The following is a 26,494-nucleotide window of genomic DNA, read 5'->3' as shown; positions in this document are numbered from 1 at the left end:
GGTGTTCTGGGTTGGTAGCCACTTGTACAAAGGCCCCAAGATGTTGGAAGAACTCGAAGTTGACAGTTATTGCTAGAATTTAGAAAGTTATGAGCCAGAGATTTCTAAGGGCAATGGGAAGCCATTAAAAGTTTTAACATTGGTGTTGTGCTAATCAGATTGGCATTAACACACACACATGGCCGGGCACAGTGGCTCACGCCTGTAATCCCAGCGCTTTGGGAGGCCAAGGCAGGTGGACCTCTTGAGCTCAGAAGTTCAATACCAGCCTGGGCAACATAATGAGACCCCATGTCTACAAATACAAAAAAAATTGGTCTGGCACAGTGGTACACACCTGTGGTCCCAGAACTTGGGAGGCTGAGAAGAGAGAATCACTTGAGCCTGGGAGGTCGAGGCTGAAGTGAACCATGATCGCATCAGTGCACTCCAGTCTGGGTGACAGAGTGAGACCCTGTCTCAAAAAAAAAAAAACAAAAACACATACACACTGTCTCTGTTATGTGCAGAATGATTAGAGGAAGAGAAAATGAGCTAAGTTTGCGTACCACTTACTAATGTTTACATGGTGCTGTCAGGTAATATTCTAACTGTTGTCCCCATTTTATAGATGAAACAGACACAGGTTAGCTTGCCCAAGGTCGCACAGATAGTAAGTCATAGAGGGTCAAAGGCAGGGAGACCACCTGAGGAGTTCCCGCTCTTCACTATTATGCCTCCTGTGTCTCCTACTTCTGCAGTGGCCCTGGTGAGAGACAATGAGGACTGACCAAGAGGGAATGCAGAGAAGAGGACAGGTGGGAGGGAAATTTGTGAGGTAGAATGTCAGAACTTCGGGTATTGAATGAATGGGGGGAGAAGGGGTTTAGGATGATCCCAGGTTTTTTACTTCACTGTGTGCCTGTTAGCACTACTTTTCTATTTATTGAGATAGAGATGTCCAGATGAGCAGTAGGCTTTCTCAGATGGGAGATAGGGACAGAAGATGAGTTCTGAAGTACTGACTGCAATAGAGTGCCCCGCCACATCCTTAGCGTCCACAGGAATCTCTACCCTGCCACTTAACAGACTGTCTCAGCTTTGGTCTCTGAATGGAGATAATAATAAAATCTATGTCAGCGGATTGTTTGGAGGATTAAACACAAAAAGTTGTAAAGGGCTTTGCATTGAGTCCAACACATAATAATTAATGTTCAGTAAATATTATTAAATGTCAGAGTAGTTTTACTAATCTGTCTTCCACTTTCCTGTGATGTGGACTGTGCCTTCTCTCTTAATCTGCACAGGTTGCCTTTTCCTGCCTTTTCTATCAGGTGACACTCCACTTGTTCCTCAAGACCCAACTCAAAAATCCCCTCTTTTCTTTCCTAGAAGTAGTTGACCCTCTGCCTATTGGCCATATTATTTTATGCATATTGCTGCTGTCACCCTTAATACTTTATTTATATGCCTTATGCTAGAAAAGATTTAGGCAGTTCACCATAATGAGAAAATGTAAAAATTAAACGGATTATAATGAAAACAAGACAAAAAGAACACTGAGATTAGGAAAAATAAAGGGAAGTCAGAAGTGGGGTGATCCTCAAAATGCAGAAGGATAAAGTCTAGTACATTAATTAACCAAGCTGTAAGTGACCTGTTTCTCTAATAGACCATGCCGAGAAGCAGTACCTTGTCTCCTCTGTGATCTAGTGTTCATGAAAGAAGGCAATCTTAGATGCCCAGGAAAAGCACTTTTTTTTTCTGATTTGAACTAGAGGAAAAGTTTATCATTGAGGTCCTTATAAATGAAAGCCAGTGTCATATCCTTAACCTCTTTTCAGCACTGAAGATCATAGAGCTGTTTTGTAGCACATCCCTTGCTAGGTAAAAGAAGGCTAAATCACAATTTAGAAAGACATTCTAAAGCCAGTAGAGGCTGGGCGTGGTAGCTCACACCTGTAATCAATCTTAGCACTTTGGGAGGCTAAGGCAGGAGGATCACTTGAGCCCAGGAGTTTGCAACCAGCCTAAGCAACACAGCGAGGCCTCATCTCTACTAAAAAATTTTTCGAATTAGCCAGGCGTATGTGGTGGTGTGCACCTGTGTCTCAGCTACTCGTCTCTACTAAAAATTTTTAAAAATTAGCCAGGTGGAGTGGCACACACCTGTAGGTAGTCCCAGCTACTCAGGAGGCTGAGGCGGGAGGGTCACCTGAGCCCAGGAGTTTGAGATTGCAACCAGCCGTGATTGCACCACTGCACTGCAGTCTGTCAACAGCACTAGATCCTATCTAAAAATAAATAAAACCAATGGACAATGTGGTTTAGGTGGATAGTGGGTAGCTCTGCTAATCTGGCTTGATTCAAAGCAAGGTTTTTTTTTATTGAATATCTAGACCATAGAGGAAAGACAAACTACAACTTCTTCAGACAATCCTCTATAAACATGGTTTTTATCAGCTCAGCTTTTGAAAAAATCAAGCTGAAATGAGTGATATGTGTCATCAGTCAGCAAGTATTTATTGCATACCTTGTAGGCACAATGCAAAGTCCTGGCTACTTTGCAGTAAACTAGACAGGCAGGCCCTGGCCCCTGCTTTGGGGAAAGAAGCCATAGTGTGCAATCAAATAAGTAAATAAGATAATTTCTGAAAAGGAATGTAATTAAGTTCTGAGAATGAACTTGATGGAATGAGGACAGAGAGTAATGGGGGAGGGCAGTGAGACCTGACAGGTTCAACCACATGAAGAGCCCAGGAAAGTATTCCAGATAGAGACAACAACTAGTGCAAAGGCCTGAGGTGAAAACAAGTTCTGCACCCTTTGGAGGAAATAAGGAAATCCAGTGGGCTGGATCTAGGGACAGGACTGCATCCAGGTGGGCCAAGAGGAGTATGATGCAAAAGGAGGTAAAAGGGAGCTCAGGAGGAGCCTTGCAGGATTTGGAAAGGAGACTGAATTGTCCTGTGTGGGCATTTAGAAATGATTGGAGGATTGTAAGCAGGAGAATTAGTGATCCAATTCATCTTTTAGATCATTCTGAGTTGCATAAAAAATGGATTCTAGAAGGGCAAGAATGAAAACAGGGAGCCCAATGCAAAGTATTCCAGATGAGAGAAATATGGGCTTCGGTTAGAGCGAGGTTAGCGTGGAAGATTGAAGTGGATGCTCTTGATATCCCATTCATCCTCCTGGAAAGCTCTTGGAGGAGTACCAGTAACTGTTCATGGAGCTTACATGAGAGCCAGTGTCTGTTACAAATTTGAGGTGCCTGTATCACTGTGCCTTCATATAATCATTCCTCTGGGTCTGCATATCCAATTGGATTGGGAGCTCTTGAAGAAGCAGCCCTTTATTTCCTGCTCTTGGTTTGAGGAACTGTCCTGCTTTAGAGTAGCTATAGCTACTAGACTGGATATTTTCACCACTACTGTCATGTTATAAGTGAAAAAGTAGAGGTCTTTGGAAGTTAGTGACTTACAGTCACACTGCTAGTTTGTGACAAATCCATTTTCTCCCCTTGTTGCCAACTCTAGCATTTTGACTAACTGAAAAACACTTTGGATGTTGTCACTGTTAATTTAAACTGATGTTGTCACTGTTAAACTATGTTAACTGTTTGTATTTTGTATGTGTTAATTTAAAGGATGCTAAATATTGTTAGTACCCTGATAGAAATCATTTCAGAAGCACTTCTTGCCGTACAGAGAACATTAAGTAGATATATTGATATGCCAGAGCAGCAGATGAGAGATGGAGAAAGGGTTTGGGGTGGATTGTGGCTCTACCTTCCATTTAATAGAGCTTGCTGGTTTTGATGGTAGCTTTTTTTTTTTTAAACTTATAAAAGTGTAATGCATGAATATATACTTGTTGCAGTTTGAAATAATGGTTTTTAATATGCCTACGAACAATATGACAGCATAATGGAGCTGCACTATGACTTTCTGATAATGTAATTGTATATATTTTTCTGTGAATGCAGAGGTGACAGAACTCATCTGTGAAAGGAAGATAATAGTACACACTTTGTAGAGTTGTTTCAAGGATGAAACATGGTAATATATGTAAAGCACTTTGAAGTTGAGTGACCATTTAATTTATTGTGTAAACCAGAACACTTTTCACAGTGAAAAGAAACAAATAGGATGTGTGGTCACCAACTAGGATTGTATAAATGCTATGCAAGTGTTTGCTGCTTCTGTTATTCCTATTTTCAGCTGCTGATCCAATGTTAATTAGACATTTGTGGGCATAGGGTTCATTTGTTTTGGGTTTTTTTTTTCATTAGTGCCATTGGATTTGCCCACTTTGTTGCATCTTCTGTGGCCCCAACACAGGGATGACTGCTGCAGTTCAACTATGAAATGATGTTTCTTTAGCCAAGATAATTGGTTTTTCAAAGCAAGATTGACATTTCACCTTGATTTTATTAGCACTATACTCTAAACATTTAAACAAACAGAGAGAAAAGACAAAGGACCTCAACATGATGTTTTGCATTTCTTTTCCTTTTAAATTTTTAAATGTAATTTTGGTGTAAGTAATTTCCCTTGGCATCAGCAATTTATGTAGACTGGTCAGAAGTATCTTAGGAGAGGTTAATATCTACATGGAGGAATCAGACCATCTTATTGTTCCTTCCACCCAGCTTTTATGTGTCTTCTTAATATTGTTGACCTTAAAAATTGTTTTAATGATTTTGAGCTTTTTGAAAGGAGGGACCAGGTGTTATTTTGCCATAAGGAATATAACACAATGGGCTAATATATGTGATTTATCGTAATTACATGAGCTGTGGTGGTCTAACGATAAATCTTACAGGAATCTCCATGAACATTGTTTTTACATGGCCTTAGTCTCTCTTCTTGTTCATTTAAAATAGGTCAAGTCAAGCCAGTTTTCTTTTTTGTTGTTAACACGTCATAGCTTTATTCAGTAACAGAGTAGAATTTTTAATACAGAGAAAATGAAGTACTTGAGAATAAGTTTACCACTCGGTTAACTACTGTTACTACTTCAGAAAAAAGTACTACATGTCAGTAAATTCAAGAAGAAATGCACAATATGAAAAATGAAGACCTTCCCGTCTTTACCTTCCATAATAATTCCTCTCCCAGAAAGATTTTTAATGCCTCTAAAAGGTAGAAGTGCCTTCTCTAGAGCCTGACTCCTGAGTTTGAGTTCCATTTGTATTCCTTACTTCCCGTGATATTTAATTTTTGGCCAGGTGTTTTTTTATTGGTAAAATAGGGATAAGAATATCTATAATGCAGCCAGGCACGGTGGCTCACACCTGTAATCCCAGCACTTTGGTAGGCCGAGACAGGCGGATCACAAGGTCAGGAGATTGAGACCATCCTGGCTAACACGGTGAAACCCCGTCTCTACTAAAAATACAAAAAAAATTAGCCGGACAAGGTGGTGGGCGCCTGTAGTCCCAGCTACTCAGGAGGCTGAGGCAGTAGAATGGCGTGAACCCAGGAGGTGGAGCTTGCAGTGAACTGAGATGGCGTCACTGCACTCCAGCCTGGGCGACAGACTCTGTCTCAAAATATATGTATATGTGTGTGTGTATATATATATGTGTGTGTGTATATATATGTGTATATATATGTGTATATATATGCGTATATATATATGTATATGTATATATATGTATATGTATATATGTATATATATGTGTATATATATATATAATGCTGTTGTGTAGATTAAGTGTGTTTATATATGAAAAGCATCTAAAACAGTCCTTAGCATATTTAAGTGTTATGTATCTGTTGGCTAGTATACCAGTAGGTATATATCCTTGAAAATTTTATACAGTCATTTACACACTGGTCTGTATTCAACTTGTGTGTACCCGTAAAAGTTTTTTAAAATGATGTAGTAGGTGCATATATTTATGGGGTACATGAGATGTTTTGATACATACATACAATGCAAAATAATCCCAGCAGGGTAGATAGGATATCCATTATCTTCAAGCATTTATCATTTGTTATAGACATTCTAGTTATGCTCTTTTAGTGGGTATAAAATGTACAATACATTATTGTTGACGGTAACCATCCTATTGTGCTATCAAATGCTAGATCCTATTCACTCTAACTATATTTTTGTACCCATTAAGCATCCCTGCTCCTCCCCTGCCACCAAACACCCCACGGCTCTTCCCAGCCTCTCATAACCATCTGTACTGTCTACCTCCATGAGTTTAGTTGTTTTAATTTTTAGCTTATCATGGAGCTCTTTTGAATATAAATCTACCTTATTCTTTTATATCAGTGTGTATAGTCTATTAATTTTTTAGACAGATCCTCTATTAGCATTTAGTTTGTTTTCAGTTTTTTACTGTTCCAAACAGTGTTACAATGGAGATATTTGCATATATATATTCGTGTACTTGTGGGAATAATTTCTAAAAGATAAGTCAAAAGGTATATGTGTCTTTGATTTTGGTATATCTTGCTGTAGTGCCTTAGTAGCTAGTTGTTTTCCCCCACTATAATCCTGTCTGAAATTGTTATCCCTTCCTGTGGCTTTCAGTTTGGCACCTACAGAACTTTTTGCCAAACTGCATTTAGAAAGGAAATGCTAATCCTCACTGGTAGATCACAGGATTACTAGTTCACAAAGGCAGGTGAGATTGCAGCCCTCCCTCAAAGGGAGCCACATTTGACCTGTAATTTAGCCTTAGCAGGGAGTTACATAACCGTGATGCTATTGCCACTGGTTGTCAAGCCTTGACCTGTCTCTGAAATTGTTTTGTAATCAAGGTTTTAATGGCAAATATAGGGAAAGAACAATTATGAATTTTGAAAGGAATATTAGTCTGGATTTATGAGAAACTCCCTTTTATGATAAAATGAGAGCATAGCTAAAATGGCTGTGTCATCTGACCAGAGGCCTGGAAATCTAGAATTGCTCTAGTAACTGTAAAGGAGTCATTTCTTCCTGCCTTTATGCTTATGAAAAATAGAGTTTTAAGATCTAACTTCTTGAAAGGACTTTTTGAGGCTTATTTGGTGTCTTGAGTAATTTTATATTTCTTCTGGGTATGTGTTGGCATATATGTATCCCATTTTGCAAGTGAATATTTACATTTCAGCATAAATGTGTCATTACTGATTGTAAACTGATTTTGAAAGACAGATATTTTGTATGTGCAATTATGGTACAATGTATAACCAAATCCAGTAGGAAGTCATAAGTTCTAGAATTGTGATAATAGTCTACTGTTAAACCAATCCTGTTTTTTATGTCTTCAGTGGTTAACATTTAGGCATATTGGATATGAGGCATTTTGATGAGCAAATATGAATCTCATGCCCCTGCCTCATGGACAGTATACACTAGACAATGTGTGGTCATATTACTTACTAATTAATATGAGAAGTTAATTGCTGCCTCCTTTTCTTGACTCAGATTCACACTCCACAGTCTTTCCAGGAGCTAGATGGATGGTATTATCCAGCCATCGTCCTACAACCCTAAAGCCAGGTGGAAAACCACCATCCTCACAGCAGGTGTCAAGTATTTTGGTTTAGAAACTCCTTCCAGATGATGTTGATCCTCATAGTAAAGAAAGTAAATATGACAACTAAGGAGTGATGTTGATAACATCAATAAAATAACAAAAATAAAATCTGCTAAGCCATCTTTGCTGTTTTTACAGGATAGACCAAAGCCCAGCAGAATTACTAATGTAAGCATTCAGATTGCTTACAGAGGGTTTCAGGCATGATAATTTGTGAAATCAATGTGTATAGTAAACAAAACATGTTTTAAGTGTGTTCAGTATGGAGCTAATTGATAAAATGTCATTAAAAATAATAATTCTCATGCCATTTGTGTTAGTAACTATCAGCAGCAGTCCATCTTTAAATTTAAAAAGAACAGTGGCTATTCTCAAACTGGGAGCTTACCTTTTTGTTTTATTTTGTTTCTGTTGGAGCTGTGCTTTGCACTTTGTACATGTTATTTCAGTAATTCTTGTCCACAGAGTTTTCTAGGCAGCAACTGTCTGTGCATAATTTAAGCTAGAAACACCATGACCTTCCCAGTAAGTCTGAGACAGAAGCAAATTTGTAAGGAATCCTAACTGGGCAAAACTTCATATGCATAAATGCCAAATATGTATCTACATAGATATATCTATAGATAAATCTTCAACATTTACTCTGACTTTTATAGGATGATACAAGTTGTGGATTAAATTTAATATAAAGATGAGGATAACATATTTTTTGTTTTCCTACTATAGACAGACATTGTGCTCCTTTGTATACTTTTATTTCCCTTAAGTTTCCCAATATTTCTACAAAGTAGATAGTTTTATTCCTATTTTACAGATGAAGTCGAATGTTGGTCTTATGTGAATATACACACATGCACACACAGTAAACACTGGGTGGACTAACCAAAACATTGGCTCCAGTTTTTTGTTGTTGTTGTTGTTGTTTTTCTGGCCCAGGTAGTTGACTGTGAGATGTACTTAGACTAAAGAGGGATAGGGCTGAGTGGGAGGAGGGCCTGTGAATGCCTGGACAGGGGATTCCCTGTGCTGCCAGAACTAGGGGTGCTACACTACTACTTGTGCCACCCCAGTGTTGGCATTGGCCCCTGTTCTTTCCTAACCAAGTCGTCTGCTCAGCCCTAACCTGCCTTCTAGGACCTGTGATTCTTTTTTTTTTTTTTTTTTTTTTTTTTTTTTTTTTCTGTTTTGAGATGGAGTCTCATTCTGCCACCTGGGCTAGAGTGCAGTGATGAGATGTAGGCTCACTGCAAACTCTGCCTCTGGGGTTCAAGCAATTCTCCTGTCTCAGCCTCCCGAGTAGCTGGGATTACAGGCGCACGCCACCACGCCCAGCTAATGTTTGTATTTTTAGGAGAGACAGGGCTTCAACATGTTGTCCACGCTGGTCTCGAACTCCTGACCTCAAGTGATCTGCCCACCTTGGCCTCTCAAAGTGCTGGGATTACAGGCATGAGCTACCGTGCCCAGCCAGGACCTGTGATTCTAATCTCTCCTTTTTAGTTCAGGCCATGTTAGCTCCTAACTGTATATGCTTTGGTAGCCTCCTAACTAGCCTCCCTACCTCTGGGCTTTTCCCAGTTACAATCCATTTTGTACACCTTCCTAAAAATTCTGGCCCATGAATCTTTAGCAACTCCCATTTTCCTACCAGCAAGGTGTACAAGTATAGTATTTACTGGTGCAGACTCCCAAAATCTGACCCCCAACTGCCTATATATCTTTGGGTTCTGCTATTTGTCTTCACTCATCCAGGCTCCCTAGTGTTCTAACACACTCATGCCCCAGATTCAGCCTTTCATTCCCCACCCAGCCTCTGCTAGAGCACAGCTTTCTTCCTGCCTGGGGTGAGAAGAAGGAAAGGATTTCAGCTTTCTTTTTTAACAACAGCTAACAGGTCTTGAGTACTCATATGGCTCAAAATTCAAATAATATAAAAAGATAATCTCCAATCTTCCAGTCTATTCCCCATCCACCCCACTTATACTGCCTTCTCTCTTGGTGTAGCCCCTTATATTAGTTTTTTGTATATCCTTCCAGGGTATCTATACTGCTCAGCACTGCACTAGTAGGGACTCCTTGTGCCCGTTTGACGGGTCTCTGTCTGGGCTTGTAGGCTGTCCACAACATCCTTTGAAATCTAGGTGGATCTCTTGGAAGGTCAGAGAACAACTTGCATTCTGCATGCCTGCAGAGTTAGCATCATGTAGATGCTGCCAAGTTTTATGGCTGTATCTTCCCAAGTAGTGGGTCAGGTTGCACTTGGGCCTTCTTGAACCACGGCTGGGGTGGCTGATGAGCACTGTGCTGGAATGCAGGGAACAGAGACCCAAGGTAGCTCTGGGCAGCAAACCTATGGAGGGCACCCTAGGTCAGTCCTCCAAAACCATTCTGCCCTCCTAGAGTTCTGGGCCTGGGTGTGTGGTGGGAGGGACAGCCTTGAAGTTTATTTTTCAGTTTAAAGATCTCAATTGGCTTTATTCTTGAGTCTAGAATTGGTCCACACATCATTCCATAAAATGGAATAAGTGTTCCAATGAGCTGAGCAGTAGAGGCTAGCTTTGTATACAGAGAAGGGCTAAATAAAGTAGAAGCACAGAAAAGACAGCATATTAGTCATTTCAAAGCAACTCTTCTTGTAAGGTGGGGACAGAGAGGCCAACAATAGAAAAATAACTGATTAGTTGACATGAGGTTATTTCAGCCTACCTTTTTTGTAGAGAAGCAAGGACTGAAGTAGAAGGAACTTCATTATGATGCCCACTGAAGATTTAAACTGGCCTCTTTGGGAATTTAGCTGTTATCCTTCTCTTCTGATCTCTTAGAAGGTTGGGTAACAACTTAGTCTAGGTTTGGAGGCATGAAACTTTAGCATGGGTAACTCCATTTTGAGTTTTAGTCTGGTCCATTGGGACATAGTACAAGAACTTAGTCAAAACAGCGGCCTCCTGTAATTTTTATTTGACAGTTTGCCCTTTTGGTTAGGTTGTTATGTAGGTGAGAGTGTAATCAAAACTTAGGTCATCAGTACTACTCAGTTTCCATCATTTTGAGTTTGTAGTCTCAGCATGTGTTTATAGCTTATTGTGTCCTCCCCATTATTATAAGTTTGTTTGAGTTTTTGTTGTTCCAGTTAGAGACATACCATTTGATGTTTGACAGATGGCTCTCTGGAAACATTTAAAGCTTTTTGAGAAGATACAGTACACCAGGGAGACTACTGTTGTGATTAGCAGGTGGTAAATATGAAGAGTTTGGAGCTTTCTCCTTAGCTAGGATCCCCATGAGCCAAACCAACTAAAATCAAATAGCTAGATGAGGAGTCTACATGTTTTAACAAAGTAATTTGCTCTACAATACCCAATGTACTTATGTGCAACAAGAAATATCAGTTGTACAGATTGATCCCTGTTTAATTAGTTGGTAATATAGCTTCCCATAACTATCTTAAATTAAAGCAGAGGTCAGGTGCAGTGGGCTCACGCCTGTAATCCCAACACTTTGGGAGTGTGAGGGAGGTGAATTGCTGAGGTCAGGAGTTTGAGACCACCCTAACCAACATAGTGAAACCCCATTTCTACTAAAATACAAAATTTAGCTGAGCGTGATGGCAGGCGCCTGTAATCCCAGCTACTAGGGAGGCTGAGGCAAGGGAATTGCTTGAACCCAGGAGACGGAGGTTGCCGTAAGCCAAGATTGTGCCACTATACTCCAGGCTAGGCGACAGGGCGAGACTCACCTCAAAAATAAAATAAAAACAAATTGCACAGATTGCTCCTTGTTTAGTTGGTAATCTAGTATCCCATGACTATCTTAAAGCAGAGGCCAGGCGTTGTGGCTCATGCCTGTAATCCCAGCACTTTAGGAGGCCAAGGTGGGTGGATCATTTGAGGTCAGGAGTTTGAGACCAGCCTGGCCAACATGGTGAAACCCTGTCTCTCTTAAAAATAAAAACAAAATCAGCTGGGTGTCGTGGTACGTGCCTATAATCCCAGCTACTTGGGAGGCTGAGGTAGGGGAGTTGCTTGAACCTGGGAGGCAGAGGTTGCGGTGAGCCAAGATCACACCACTGCACTCTAGCTTGGGCAATGGGAGTGAGACTCCATCTCTAAATAAATAAATAAATAAATAAATAAATGAATAAAAGCCGGCAGTCCCAAGTTACCTCTAGGAAGTACTGATTGTGAAATTGTGTAGCATTATCCTGTCAAGGTAAAGAAGTAAGCATAAATAAGGAATAATTAAGAGGAGTAAGAGTCTTATGATGGGGAGTCTTATTCCAATGGTCTTGGGAAAAGTTGTCCACAACATGAAGTCAACAACTTCTCGTCCTGATTTGGAGTTTGATTGTCTCTGATGTGACATCAGGCATTCTGGTGAATTCTTTATGTGGCATATGTATCAGGTATGAGATATCTCCCCTGAAATTTACATCGAGTTGTCCAGCTTTAGCTTATAGGGCTTGAGAAACAGCCGTTTTTGTTATTTGAGAGTCTTAGCCAGATATTAGAGAAAACTAGAAGACTTCAGAATCCAGTCTAGTCTACTAGTAAAAAAAAGGAGAAAAAGAAAAAAGAAAGCAAAAACAATGAGCCAGGCTACAATCTAATAACAAGGCCACTATAACTTTTTTTAACGTAATTTTTTTCTCTACATTCACCCTCATTTCTACAAAAGATAATTGCAGACCAATTTGTCTGATTATGAAAGTGCAGCAAGAATAACTACATAGCCATCTTTTAAATTTGCTTTGCTGCGAACTTTGACAAGGAATCTCAGATTAGACTTTTAGAAACCTCTCAATGTTAGGAAGCCAAATGACGGCACATATCAGACTTTGCCTGCTATATCTAGTAACTTGAGGTTCATGGGCCTGCCAGGAAGTGACAACCTTTACTATTCACTATAACGCTGAGAACCTTTGAAGCTAGGCAGTCTTTTTTTTTTTTTTTTTTTTTTTTTTTTTTTTTTTTTTTTTTTTTTTTGAGATCGAGTCTCACTCTGTCACCCAGGCTAGAGGGCAGTGACGCAGTCTTGGCCCACTTCAACCTCCGCCTCCTGAGTTCAAGCAATTGTCCTGCCTCAGTCTCCCGAGTAGTTGGGATTACAGGCTCATGCCACCACACCCGGCCAATTTTTTGTATTTTTAATAGAGACAGGGTTTCACCATGTTGGCCAGAATTGTCTCGAACTCCTGACTTCAGATGATCCACCCACCTCGGCCTCCCCAAGTGCTGGGATTACAGGCGTGAGCCACCATGCCCAGCAGAAGTTAAGCGTTCTAAGCACATTTTCAAATACGGTATTCCTGTCAGAGCCTTGATAATATAACCAGTGTTTCCAATTTTATCCTGTTAAAGAGAACAGATTCTTTATTGAACTTACGCAGACAACCAAATTGCCATAAAAATAGCAGTACTAACAAATAAGTTTCCAAATTCTGGAGGTATCAACAGGTAGAAAGGAAAAGCAAATGTTTCTATTTTTATTCATGAAAGTATGCTTTACCAAATTGCTCTAAGCTATACATAGCTTTCAAAAAAAAGAAGTTTCCTTAAATCTGTAAAACAAAATATTAAAAGAACCAGCAATGTTTCAAATAAAGAAACCATGAAAACCCATAGTTTTTTTTTATCAGTTCAATCAGTCTCATGTAATTAATTCATTCTCTGTTTGATCTTGGTTAGCAGTTTTACAAACCCATCAGATTTGTAGACCAAAAAGTGTCTGAGACAAGTCTTAATAGATTTAGGAGTTTATTTTGCCAAGGTTAAAGACATGCCCAGGACACAGCATGAGGAGGTCCTGAGATGTGCCGAAGGTGGTTGAGTTACAGCTGATTTTATATATTTTAGGGGGACAGAAGTTACAGGCAGACATCAATGAATACACATAAGATGTATATTGGTTCAGTACAGAAAGGCAGGACAACTGGAAGGTGGGGGGTGGGGAGGACTTCCAGCTCATAGGTGGAGTTGATTTTCTGATTGGTAATTGGTTAAGTTATTATCTAAAGACCTGGAATCAATAGAAAGGAATTTCTGCGTTAACATAAGGGGTTGTGGAGGCCAAGGTTCTTAGACGTGAAGCCTCCAGCTAGCAGGCTTCACAGAGAATAGATGGTAAATATTTCTTATCAGACTTAAAAAGGTGCCAGACTCTTAGTCAATCTCTGGATCAGGAAAAGACCTGGAAAGGGAAGGGGATTCTCCACAGAATGTAGATTTCCCCGACAAAAGACAACTTTGCAGGGCCATTTTTAAATGCATCAAAGAAATATATTTCGGAGTAAAATACTTCAATTTCTTTCAATGTCTGCTGTCATGTGATGTATCTTATTGGTACGAAGAGTCTGTTTTGGTCAGTCTTAAGATATCTGTTTTAATGCTCATGCTGGTCAGTTGTGCCTGAATTCTAGAAGGAGGGTATAATGAGGCATTCTGACCCCACCCCCATTCCCATCATGGCCTAAACTAGTTTTTCAGGTTTACTTTGGAAAGCCCTTGGCCTATTGAATGGGGGTCCATTCAGTTGAGTGAAGGGCTTAGAATTTTATTTTTAGTTTACAGTTTCTTCGTTAAAATTTTGGAAATTTTGTCCAATGGTATAAACTAAAAGTCATGTCAGAGTTTCTTTTTTTTTTTTTTTTTGAGACAGAGTCTCACTCTGTTGCCCAGGCTAGAGTGCAATTGCACGATCTTGGCTCACTGCAACCTCTACCTCCTGGGTTCAAGCAGTTCTCCTGCCTCAGCCTCCTGAGTAGCTGGGATTACAGGCACGCAACCCTATACCCAGCTAATTTTTGTATTTTTGGTAGAAACACGGTTTCGCCTTGTTGGCCAGGCTGGTCTCGACTCCTGACCTCAAGTGATCGGCTCGCCTCTGCCTCCCAAAGTGCTGGGATTACAGGCATGAGCCACTGCACCCGGCCTTCTTTTCATTCGTCTGATATAGCTTTTTGGAGACACAGCACTTTAGGATTATAATTGCTTGCAAAAGCTTTCATAAAAGGCATTAGAACCAAAACAATTCACTGTGGACAACATGACTTAAAATGGCCATGGTTAAAACCTGATGAGAGTTCATTATAATAATGATGAAATTGACAAGGAAATTTGGTTATTTTTCAACCAAAATTATGACTGATAGCATTTATACCAATACATATCAGATTTATAGGAACTTTTTAAATCACAGGGTGGGTGGGAAGCCTGATTTTAGGGGCTTTCCTGGAAAATTTTTTCAGCAGTCCTTTTTCCAATGTCCTGGTTGTTTGCACAAATGGCAGTGAATTTTTGGAAACTGCTGTTTTAGGGATTGCTTATTTGGGGAAGCACCCTAGGACAGGCCCAAATGTCATTCTAGGTTATCGGTTGCCATGGAGCTGAAATACTTGGGGAATGGCTTTTCAAAAGGTAATTTGCAGTCTTTTGGGTTTTGCCTGACCCATAAGTAGATCAGATGGAGCTTGTTGGGTACTTGATAGAATTCTCAGGAGACTACCATTCTGCCTTTTTCATCCATGTGGGGCTCCCTAGATTACACCAACACATGTACTAGTTGGTACAAATCAAGTATACTGGGGTTATAAATTACCAGTAAGGCCAGGCATGGTGGCTCGTGCCTATAATCCCAGCACTTTAGGAGGCCAAGGTGGGTAGATCACCTGAGGTCAGGAGTTTGAGACCAGCCTGGCCAACATGATGAAACCATGTCTCTACTAAAACTATAAAAAAATTAGCCGGGCGTGGTGGCGGGTGCCTGTAATCCCAGCTGCTCAGGAGACTGAGGCAGGAGAATAGCTTGAACCCAGGAGGTGGAGGTTGCAGTGAGCAGAGATCGCGCCATTGCACTCCAGCCTGGGCAACAAGAGCGAAACTCCGTCTAAAAAAATAAAAATTTTAAAATAATGAGTTACTAGTAAGACCCTGAATTCTTCAGAAAACTTGTGAAATTCTTCTGTAAGTTTAGGAAAATCTTGAACTGTGGCCCTGAAGTCCATTTTTGTCCAGGGAGTACAAGTCACTTGGGGATTGTCTCCTGATTTTTCAAATGATTCTCTTATAAGGAAACTGTTTAACTGCTTTTTTCAGGGAAGAATGGCAATTCAGACAAAGCAGACTGAATACTTAGGAGTAGATTGTAAATATTCAGGCAAAGTAAGAGAGTGGGAAGCAGTAGGAGTTACATCAGTTTTACCATCCTTGGTAAGGGAATATCTTCCATTTTCAGCTTTTCATTAGCTCTTTACAGTGAATCTTTTTAAAGGGTGATTTTAGAGCACTGTTGTCTCTTTGAGGCTTCTGAATACCAATAAGAATTCTGTTCTCTCTGAGTAATTTGGGAGGCTTGGGGTTTGAGTGCACTTCTTAGATGAATAGTCTTTTTCATCTGGAACATTCCATGTAATGGCATCATAATTCTGAATTATCTTTTGTAAGATTTTGCCATTTGTAAATATTTGTAGCTTCCAGAACCAGAAACTTTATACACAAAAGAGGCAGATTGGCCAGAAGGCAGGGTACTCAGATCTTTAGAAATTAAAGAAACCATTTTATGTTGGATATTGGGTCTTCCAAAGCCAAAATGGCTTTGGCTTTGAGATTGCCTTGACCAACTGAGCCAATGACGTTTCAGTTTCTTTTTTGTCTGATCCAGTCAGATGCCTGAGGCCTTCCTCATCTAAACATGTAAGAAAAAACACACATACCTATGAATTCCAAAAGCCAGAGTTCATGCCCCCCTTCACCCCATGGTAATAACCACTTGCTGTGACTGCTGTTGGTTACCTTTACTACTGCAGCCCTCTATATTAGCCACAAAGAGTGTAACCCACATTTCCCTCCGGCCATATGCTGGTCACCAATGGGATGCAACCCATATTTCTGTCCAGCCACATTCTTCAGGGCTTGACCCAAGCCTTTTATGGCATCATGCATGAGATATCACCAGAGTGGGAGGCAAAACAATGTAGCCCTTGCCAGTGACTTGTCAGCCACTATGAACCCAGAAGTCATGTGCCCTGCCACAGTACAAACTAACCCTAGGTACTCCAAAGTCAAATGTTCTCTCACGGCACAAACTAACCTTGATACCCCCAAAGCCAAAGATATCGGTGAGCTTAAATGCTTAAGACAGCAGAGCTCAGATCTGAGAGGGACTTAACCCTCAGGGCTATGTGAAGGAGATAGTACCTCCCACCCCCAAAAAAGAAGGTTAGCATCACCTTTTCCTATGTTCCTTAAGGAGTCTCAGGTCATCAGCTGTCTCCAGGTCCTTTTGTGGTCATCTGTCAAAAGACAAAATTACAACAAATTTAAAGACTTTATTTTAAGTCTTTATTTATGATTCTAGACTTGGGCAACACTTGCCACTTCCACATTTTCAGATATTTGTTATAGCAACAGCCACACTGCCAGTACAATTTTCCGTCTTACTCTGTTTTCCGAGGCTGTGACAGAATACCAGGGAATGGGTAATTTATAAACAATAGAAGTTTATTTGACTCATGGTTCTAGAGGGTGGGAAATTCAAGATCAAAGGGCCAAATCTGGTTTTCTTCAAAGGGTTTTCTTGCTGTGTCATAACATGGCAAAAGGTATCACATGGCAAAGGAGAGCGTGAGATGGAGAAAAGAAATGGAGCTGAACTCACCCTTTTATCAGGAGCTTACTCCAAGATTACTAACCTATTTCTACAATAGCCACATAAGCCTCTTCATTAGGGCAGAGCCCTAATGACCTAATCACCTCTTCAGTCACCTCTTCAGGGTTCCCCCTCTTAAAACCGGCATGATGGCAATTAAACTTCCTTCTTTTTTATGTGTTTATTTTAAACTGACAGATAACATTGTGTGTTTTTGTTGTGTACAGCATGATTTGTTGAAGTATATATACATTGTGGAATGGTTAACTAGCTAATTAACAAATGCATTACCTCACAGAGTTCTCATTTTTGTGGTGAGAGCATATAACATTCACTCTTTTTACATTTTTCAAGAATACACTCTATCATCATTAACTGTAGTCACCTTGCTGTACAATTAGATCTCTTGAAATTAATTCCTCCTGCCTAACTGTAAGTATGTATCTTTTGACCAACATTTCCCCAACCTCCTTCTCCCTAGCCACCCCAGCCTTTGGTAACCACCATTATACTCTCTACTTCTGTGAGACCAACTTTTTAAGCTTCCATATATAAGTGTGATCATGCATTATTTATCTCTCTGTGCCTGCCTTATTTCACCTAGCATAATGTTCTCCAAGTTCATCCATGTTGTTGAAATGACAGGGTGTCCTCCTTTTTATGGTTGAATAGTATTTCATTGTATATGTATGTATGTGTATGTATATATATATAGTGTGTGTTTAAGTGTATGTGTATATGTGTATACACATACACACATATATATACACACACACACCACATCCACAATTTTTTTTTTTTTTTTGAGATAGAGTCTCACCCTGTCACCCAGGCTGGAGTGCAGTGGTGCAATCTCGGCTCACTGCAAGCTTCGCCTCCCAGGTTCACGCCATTCTCCTACCTCAGCCTCCTGAGTAGCTGGGACTACAGGCGCCCGCCACCACGCCCAGCCAGTATTTTTAGTAGTGAGGGAGTTTCACTGTGTTAGCCAGGATGGTCTCAAACTCCTGACCTCGCGATCCACCCACCTTGGCCTCCAAAAGTGCTGGGATTACAGGCGTGAGCCACCACACCCAGCCCACATTATTTTTATTCATTCATCTGTTGGTGAACACCCAAGATGATTCTATACCTTGGCTATTGTGAATAAGGCTGCTTTGACATCTGCATGTCAAAGAGTGCAGATACCTCTTTGACATACTGATTTCATTTCCTTTGGACAGATAAACGGTAGTGGGATTGCTGGATCATATGGTAGTTCTATTTTTAATTTTAAAGTAATTATTGAGGACTGGCACAATGGCTTATGCCTGTAATCCCAGCACTTTGAGAGGCCAAGGTAGGCGGATCATTTGAGGTCAGGAGTTTGAGACCAGCCTGGCCAAGATGGTTAAACCTCATCTCTACTGAAAATACAAAATTAGCTGGGCATGGTGGCACATGCCTGTAATCCCAGCTACTCGGAAGGCTGAGGCAGGAGAATCGCTTGAACCCAGGAGATAGAGGTTGCAGTAAGCCGAGATCACGCCACTGTACTCTAGCCTTGATGAAGGAGTGAGACTCCGTCTCCAAACAAATATATATACGTACATTTTTTGGGTGGGTTGGGGCAGGCACAGAGGCTCATGCCTATAATTCCAGCACTTGGGAAGCTGAGGCATGTGGATCACTTGAGTTCAGGAGTTTGAGACCAGCCTCGGTAGCATGGTGAAACTCTGTCTCTACAAAAAATACAAAAATTAGCTGGGCATGATGGCCTGCACCTGTAGTCACAGCTGCTTGGGAGGCTCAGGTGGGAGGATGGCTTGAACCCAGTAGGTGGAGGTTGCAGTGAGCAGAGATCATGCCACTGCATCCCAGCCTGGGTGACAGAGACAGATCAGTGGGGAATTCTGATATTTTAGTGCACCTCTCACCTGTGTAGTGTACTACACAAGTAGTGTGCTTATACTCAATGTACGCAATGTAGTTTTTTTTTTCCCTCACCCTTCTCCCAACCTCCATCTTCTGAATCTCCAGAGTCCATTATGTCATTCTGTATGTCTTTGTGTCCTCATAGCTTAGCTCCCACTTATAAATGAGAACATACAGTATTTGATTATCCATTCCTATGTTACTTTGCTTAGAATAATGGCCTCCAGCTCCATCCAGGTTGCTGCAAAAGACACTATTTCATTCCTTTTTATGGCTGAGTAGTATTGTTGGTGTATAGATACCACATTTTCTTTATTCACTCATTGATCAGTGGACACTTAGGTTGTGAATTCTCCAGCTCATATTTTCAGTTTTTTGAGGACTCTCCATTTTGTTTTCCATAATACCTGTACTAATTTATATTCCCACCAATAGTGTATAAGGGTTCTGCTTTCTTCACATCCTCACCAGCACTTGTTATTGTTTGTCTTTTTGGTAATAACCTCTCTCAGTGGGGTGAGCCAGTATCTCACTGTGGTTTTGATATGCATTTCCCTGATTAGTGATGTTGAGAATTTTTTCATATACCTGTTGGCCATTTGTATGTCTTCTTTTGAGAAGTGTCTATTCAGGTCGTTTCAATGGCTGTTAAATTTCAACATGAGTTTTGGAGGGGACATTCAAACCACAGCATCAAACTTTAATCTCTGTTACATATGTTAATATTTTTTTCCTCTCAATCAGGGCACTCTCCAGTTTGCCTCAGATATTGTTTTCCTATTACTTGAATGTATTTACATTTGAAATCCCCAGTCCTCACTAGAGTTGGAGATCCAGGCATGTGGAGAAAAAAATGGTATTTCTTGGAGACTTGAGAACACAGATAAGACTAACAAAGGAACTGTTGAATACCATCAGTGACACCAGATTCACCCACTAGATGCTTCTTTTTAATAAAGTTAAAACATTTGTAGTAAGAAAATTCTATTAATATTTATTTTCTGCATTTTAATCTCTTCAAGAACTATGTTTTATTCGTCTCAGTCTTTTCAGATAATGGTGGTGGTTAAAAAACTGAAAGCATTAGTTTGTATTTTTAAAATGTAAAATTAAAACACTTGATGAATATGTAGCTTGAGCAGTCTGTCAAAGCCATGACTCTGAGAACCAAACCCAATTCTAAAAATGTGTATCTGATGTTATCACAGAATATATTTTAAAACTGGAGCCATCTGCCTTCCAAAGTTTATCTCCGCTGCACCTGCGCTCAAAAATACTTCTGCCTACACACAGGAACTATTGTTTAAAGATTTTGCTGTTGATTCAGCATGGAGGCTTTCCAGGAATTATTCACACTTTAAAATTTATTTTAAAAAATAATGAATGCATACTATAAAAAACAAAACAGAAAACCCCCCAAATTCTACAAAGACATACAGGAAAATTGTATCTTTTCCCACCTCTATCTGTAGTCCCTCTTACCAGAAATAACCACTGTTACAAGTTTCTTGTGGATCCTTCCAAGGATAGTCTCTGAATACACACATGCATGTGTGATGCACATGCACACACACACAAAGCCTCCTTTTTCTGCACATATGGCAACATATTGTATATGCTTTTCAATACCTGTTTTGTTTTCATTTTACTTAACATATCTAAGGAGAGTTTTTTGGTATCAGTATATCTGCACTATTCTTTTGGCTCATACTATAACATTATGTGAATGTTTAATCATTTAACCAGTTTCTTACTGATGAATAGGTTTGCAATCTTTCTGCTATAAACAGCACCACTAAGAACATTCCTTTATGTCTGTCTTTGTGCATGAGTGCACTTCTATAGGACAAATTTCTAGAATTGGAATTATGGGGTCAGAAAGGTATGTGCGTTTTTAATTTTATTTGTTATCATTCAGTGGCCCTACAAAGAATTACCAGTTTGCATTTTATTAGTGTATAAAAGTGCAGTTTTCTAACACCCTTGCCCAACAGTTTTATCAGATCTTTTGCCAATCTGATAGATGAAAAATGATGTTTTACTATGGTTTTAATTTGCCTTGCTCTTGTTATGATCCAGCATCATTTTGTCCAGGAAAGAACACTAGCTCAGGACTGCCAGGCAGACAGATTTGGACCCCGCTTGTTGGCCATCATTGTCATCTACACTGTTTTTTGGTGTTTTTTTTGTTGTTGTTGTTCTTCTTCTCTCTCTTTTTCTTTTCCTTGGGGCGAAAGTCAGACAGTATTGTTAAAAAAAAAAAAAAATCCTCATGGGGAAAGAAACCTTACAGATAACTATATATATACTTTTTAAATTTTATTTTATTTTTATTTTTTATTTTTTTCAGAGACAGCTTCTCGCTTTGTTGCAAATAGGCACTGGAGTCCAGTGGTGAGATCATGGCTTACTGCAACCTTGATGTCCCAGGCTCAAGTGATCCTCCTACCTCAGCCTCCCAAGTTACTGGGACTAATAGGCACATGCCACCACAGCGAGCTAATTTTTATTTTTCATAGGGTCATAGTCTCACTGTGTTGCTCAGGCTGGTCTCAAACTCCCGGTCTCAAGTGATACTCCAGCCTCAGCCTCCCAAACTGTTGAGATTACAGGCATTAGCCACCACACCCAGCCTTAAATTATATGTTTATCTAACAAATCCATTACCTTTTCCCTGACCCATCTCATTCTTTTTTCCTAGTTTGCCACTACATCTTTTAAATATTTTCTGTCTATTTCTTTTATCAGTGCCTCTCACCAGCCAAAGACATGAGCATTTGAACTTCTGTCTGTCTGGGCAGGTTATTTTATTTCCTTCATTGTACCTGAAGATTATTTCCACTCAACAACCCCGTAGACTGCCAACTCTGTAAGGACATCTTTTCACTGCTATTACTCCAGCCCCTAGAACAGTACCTGACACACGATAGTCATGCAATAACTTTCTTTTTCCTTTACTATATAAATAATTTTTATTATATGCAGTAACATAAAATATGCATAACAAAATTACCATTTTAGCTTGCCATTTTTAAGTGTACAGTTCAGTGGCATTAAATACATTTACATTTCAATAATTTTCTTTTGAATAAACAAATGAACAGTCATACTGGTTATTTGTGCTTGAAAGTTACCAAGAGCCAGATGGTAACATTGCCCTTCTTTCCTGCAGATGAAGTTATACGGAAGCGTCTCCTCATTGATGGAGATGGTGCTGGAGATGATCGGAGAATTAATCTACTAGTGAAGAGTTTCATTAAATGGTGCAACTCTGGGTCCCAGGAAGAGGGGTATTTCATTTCACTGTTGTTTCCATACCAATGTCCTAATGTGATTTTAGGCCATATGTTAAGGTCCTGTGAATAGATCAAATTTTCACTCACCTTAAATGTCCAGTGGAGTCAACTCTTAATCAAGAGTAGATTTTCTTGGCCTTTTCTTCTCTTCAGAGGCCTCCCATATGTTTATTAAAACATGGAGAAGGAAGATTGATAAGGAGAAATGAAGATTAAATTCAGACTCATTAGTTTGGTTACTTTTATGACATAAGTGTTTAATAGGATAAAATATCTAAATGGAATTTTCTCCTTTGCTAATAAAAGGCTGCCGCTATGTATGTATATATTAAGTTGGCGCGAAACTAATCGCGGTTTCTGCCTTTAAAGTTAATGGCAGAAACCGCGATTAGTTTTGCACCAACCTGATATACACACACACACACACACACACACACACACACGTGTATCTAATTTTTTTTTTTTTTTTTTTTTTTGAGACAGAGTCTCATTCTATTGCTCAGGCTGGAGTGCAATAATGGCACAATCTTGGCTCAATGCAACCTCCACCTCCCAGGTTCAAGCAGTACTGGTGCCTCAGCCTCCCGAATAGCTGGGATTATAGGCAAGTACCACCATGCCTGACTAATTTTTGTATTTATAGTAGAGATGGGGTTTCACCATGTTGGCCAGGCTGGTGTCGAACTCCTAGCCTTAAGTGATCTGCCCACCTTGGCTTCCCAAAATGTCAGAATTGCAGGCATGAGCTACCACGCTTAACTATATTTATTTATTTTTTAACATAGTAAACTTTTCCTCATTTGAATTTGCTTTCCATATAAATAATTTTATGGAGTGAAAAAATTGTGGGAACAGAACTGTGAAGTTAAAAAACATCTTAAAGTATTTTTTAAAGTCTTTTAAACAAAATTCAAATAATTGTTTGAATAAAACATGCATTGATAAGACCAGCAGTCCCATCTTTGCATTTGTAACTAAAGTAGTTAAATTCAAGAATACTACATTTGATGAAAAGAAAACTTAAGGGACAGATATTCTAAATTATTTTAAATAAGCAATTGATTCTCTCAGAATTTGGTATAATTTAATTAGCAAATATTTGCCAGCATTATAACAGTTCATTTTTGTCAATCCACAAGCATCCTTATTTTGGTTTTCTCTCTTTTTCATTAGATATAGCCAGTACCAACGTATGCTGAGCACGCTGTCTCAATGTGAATTTTCAATGGGCAAAACTTTACTAGTATATGATATGAATCTCAGAGAAATGGAAAATTATGAAAAAATTTACAAGGAAATAGGTAAAGAATCTTAATGTTTCTATCTGTAATTTTATTTTTTATGGTCTAAAGGAAATAATATCTGCTAACAATTTTCTTTGATTGGTGGTAAAAGAATAATAACAATTACTGTATTAATGGAAAGAACACAGTAAATGTTAGCTATAAAAATGCATATTCTTTTTTTTTTTTTTTTTTTTTTTTTTTGAGACGGAGTCTCGCTCTGTCGCCCAGGCTGGAGTGCAGTGGCCGGATCTCAGCTCACTGCAAGCTCCGCCTCCCGGGTTCCTGCCATTCTCCTGCCTCAGCCTCCCGAGTAGCTGGGACTACAGGCGCCCGCCACCTCGCCCGGCTAGATTTTTGTATTTTTTAGTAGAGACGGGGTTTCACCGTGTTAGCCAGGATGGTCTCGATCTCCTGACCTCGTGATCCACCCGTCTCGGCCTCCCAAAGTGCTGGGATTACAGGCTTGAGCCACCGCGCCCGGCCTAAAAATGCATATTCTAACATGATATCGTACTTTGGGTTACAGCTGTTTTTTTAAAATACTAATGTCTATTTTGTTACCAATAGAATTTAATTTATAAATACATTTTAAAATTAAAAATGGATTATTGATTTTGTTACCACTATTTTTTAAAAACCTTCTCATATAGAATGTAGCATAGCTGGAGCACATGAAAAAATTGCTGAGTGCAAAAAGCAAATTCTTCAAGCAAAACGAATACGAAAAAATCGCCAAGGTAAGGGTTTTGAGGGATTTAATGTGCAAATACATTATTACTGACTACTATTTTCATGCAGTTTTTAATGTTGTGAGGTAAAATCTGCAGCCTGAATCAACCTTGATTTAAAAAATAATCCAAATTTTAATTCCTTAAAACTGTATAATTCTTTAAAATACAGAAGGAGGTCTGTGTTGAAAAGAATGTTTTTGCTGGATTACGTTGATTATCCAAGTATTTCTTTTGTTTTTCTCTTTTTTTTTCTTATCCCAGTATTTCTTAAGTATTAAATTTTTACCATCTTGGACCCTTTTGCCTAAATAATGTTATAGTTAATCAGCAGAGGCGATTTACATAAATATACTAGATTTAATTTTTTTTTCTTTTTTTTTTTTTTTTTTTTGAGACGGAGTCTGGCTCTGTCGCCCAGGCTGGAGTGCAGTGGCGCGATCTCAGCTCACTGCAAGCTCCGCCTCCCGGGTTTACGCCATTCTCCTGCCTCAGCCTCCCAAGTAGCTGGGACTACAAGCGCCCGCCACCTCCCCCGGCTAGTTTTTTGTATTTTTTAGTAGAGACGGGGTTTCACAGTGTTAGCCAGGATGGTCTCGATCTCCTGACCTCGTGATCCGCCCGTCTCGGCCTCCCAAAGTGCTGGGATTACAGGCTTGAGCCACCGCGCCCGGCCAATATACTAGATTTATGGTTTGGGTTTTTAGTTTGTTTGTTTAATAGAGCTACTTTCCAAAAAATGAAATGGAAAAGAATTTAAACTGTGAGTTTTCATTAAGTACAAAGTAAGCAAACATTTCTAGACTGCCTACAATATCTAATAAGGTTAAAGTTGAGTTTTGTTATAATCTCTTGTTTTTAAGTTAGAGTATGTCCTTATGTAGTTCCTAAATACTATTTCAAGACAATTTTTAATGTTAGAGGCAATGCTGTTCTTAAAATGTAGATTGAATAAAAATAAAAATAAAAAATATAATGTGTAATCACAACTGTTACATTGATGTGAAAAACTAGAAGAAAATAGAAAATGTTAATGGTTATTTTGAAGTTGTGGGTTTTTATGGCTTAGGTTCTTTTGTCTGTTTTTGTTTTGTTTTGTTTTGTTTTACATAGGGCATGTATTATTTTGTAATTCAAAAAATTTGTATTCAAAAGAATCATACTTTTATTGAATTAATATGCTCGGTTTTAAAACAATGAATTTTCACTTTTTAATGAACTAATTAAGATGAAGCTTAATTTCCTCTTTTTACAAGTTGTTTTTTTCAGTTTAAAATGTGTATGGTGAAGTTTTGGTGCCCTATTTACAATAAGATATACCCACTTAGTATCAGTTCAAAAGTCATTTAAAAATATTTGGAATGTTTTCATTGGTTAATGAGGTTTTTAAGTAAATCCTGCCACTCATCACTTCATAAGAAAGGTTAACAGAAGTTACATGACTTATCTTGGAGGTCTCAGTGGAGCAGAAAGTAGAACCTGAATTTTAAGTTATTTGCACGTTTCTGAAATCTTAACTTTTGGAATGAGTGAGAACTGTTGACTAACAACTCAAATTAATGGTAGGATGTATTTACTGATTTTATTTTATTTTATTTTATTTTTTAGACAACTAGTGAGTAAGATCCTTCTCAGAATCAGTCTATTTGATAATCAATAATAACTTAAATTTGCTTATGCTTATGCTGACCTCTTATATTCTGTCCACGACATATAAATGGAAAAAAAGTGGGAGCTAAAACCCTTGTTTGGAACACTTGATGTTGTGTATCATTATATTATAACTCAGTCAACTAAAACTGGCAATACTCATCTTTCAATGATTTCATTTCTTGATGTACTAGGGAAGTGATTAGGAGAGGTTTGTGATATTATACATTTTTGTTGATACTATACATTTTTGTTTTGATAATTCACATTCAAAAAACCCTTAGTTTGATAAATATTTTTATGTCTTTCAGAATATGATGCTTTGGCAAAAGTGATTCAACACCATCCAGACAGGCATGAGACATTAAAGTAAGTGTAGAGCTTTACTTTGAAAGGAACTAACCTTTATACATAAATGCTCATAAACTACCCTAGGCATTTCATTTTTGCAGAAAT

General features: G+C 39.0%; 2 protein-coding genes across 4 annotated transcripts in view; one reads left to right on the top strand and one right to left on the bottom strand.

Annotated features, from left to right (window-relative positions):
• The window catches only part of THOC7 (THO complex 7), a 31,240-nt gene that overhangs the window by 2,412 nt on the left and 2,334 nt on the right, over positions 1 to 26,494 (top strand). For all 3 annotated transcript variants that reach the window (XM_010352902.2, XM_010352901.2, XM_010352900.2), the window contains exons 2-5: positions 22,251 to 22,368; positions 23,548 to 23,675; positions 24,311 to 24,397; positions 26,350 to 26,407. In XM_010352902.2, the coding sequence (XP_010351204.2) occupies positions 22,251 to 22,368; positions 23,548 to 23,675; positions 24,311 to 24,397; positions 26,350 to 26,407 (391 nt within the window). The remainder of the gene's footprint in view (positions 1 to 22,250; positions 22,369 to 23,547; positions 23,676 to 24,310; positions 24,398 to 26,349; positions 26,408 to 26,494) is intronic.
• The window catches only part of C1H3orf49 (chromosome 1 C3orf49 homolog), a 31,398-nt gene continuing 18,162 nt past the window's right edge, over positions 13,259 to 26,494 (bottom strand). Inside the window, exons 6-7 of the mRNA XM_010352899.2 lie at positions 16,746 to 16,808; positions 13,259 to 13,537 (exon numbers count right to left, since the gene is read on the bottom strand). Of these exons, the coding sequence (XP_010351201.1) occupies positions 16,779 to 16,808 (30 nt within the window). The 3' untranslated portion in view covers positions 13,259 to 13,537; positions 16,746 to 16,778. The remainder of the gene's footprint in view (positions 13,538 to 16,745; positions 16,809 to 26,494) is intronic.

Source organism: Rhinopithecus roxellana, chromosome 1, assembly GCF_007565055.1.
Source record: "Rhinopithecus roxellana isolate Shanxi Qingling chromosome 1, ASM756505v1, whole genome shotgun sequence".
Lineage (NCBI taxonomy): Eukaryota > Metazoa > Chordata > Mammalia > Primates > Cercopithecidae > Rhinopithecus > Rhinopithecus roxellana.
Note: the sequence above shows the minus strand (reverse complement) of the source record. Positions and strands in the feature narration are given on the sequence as shown.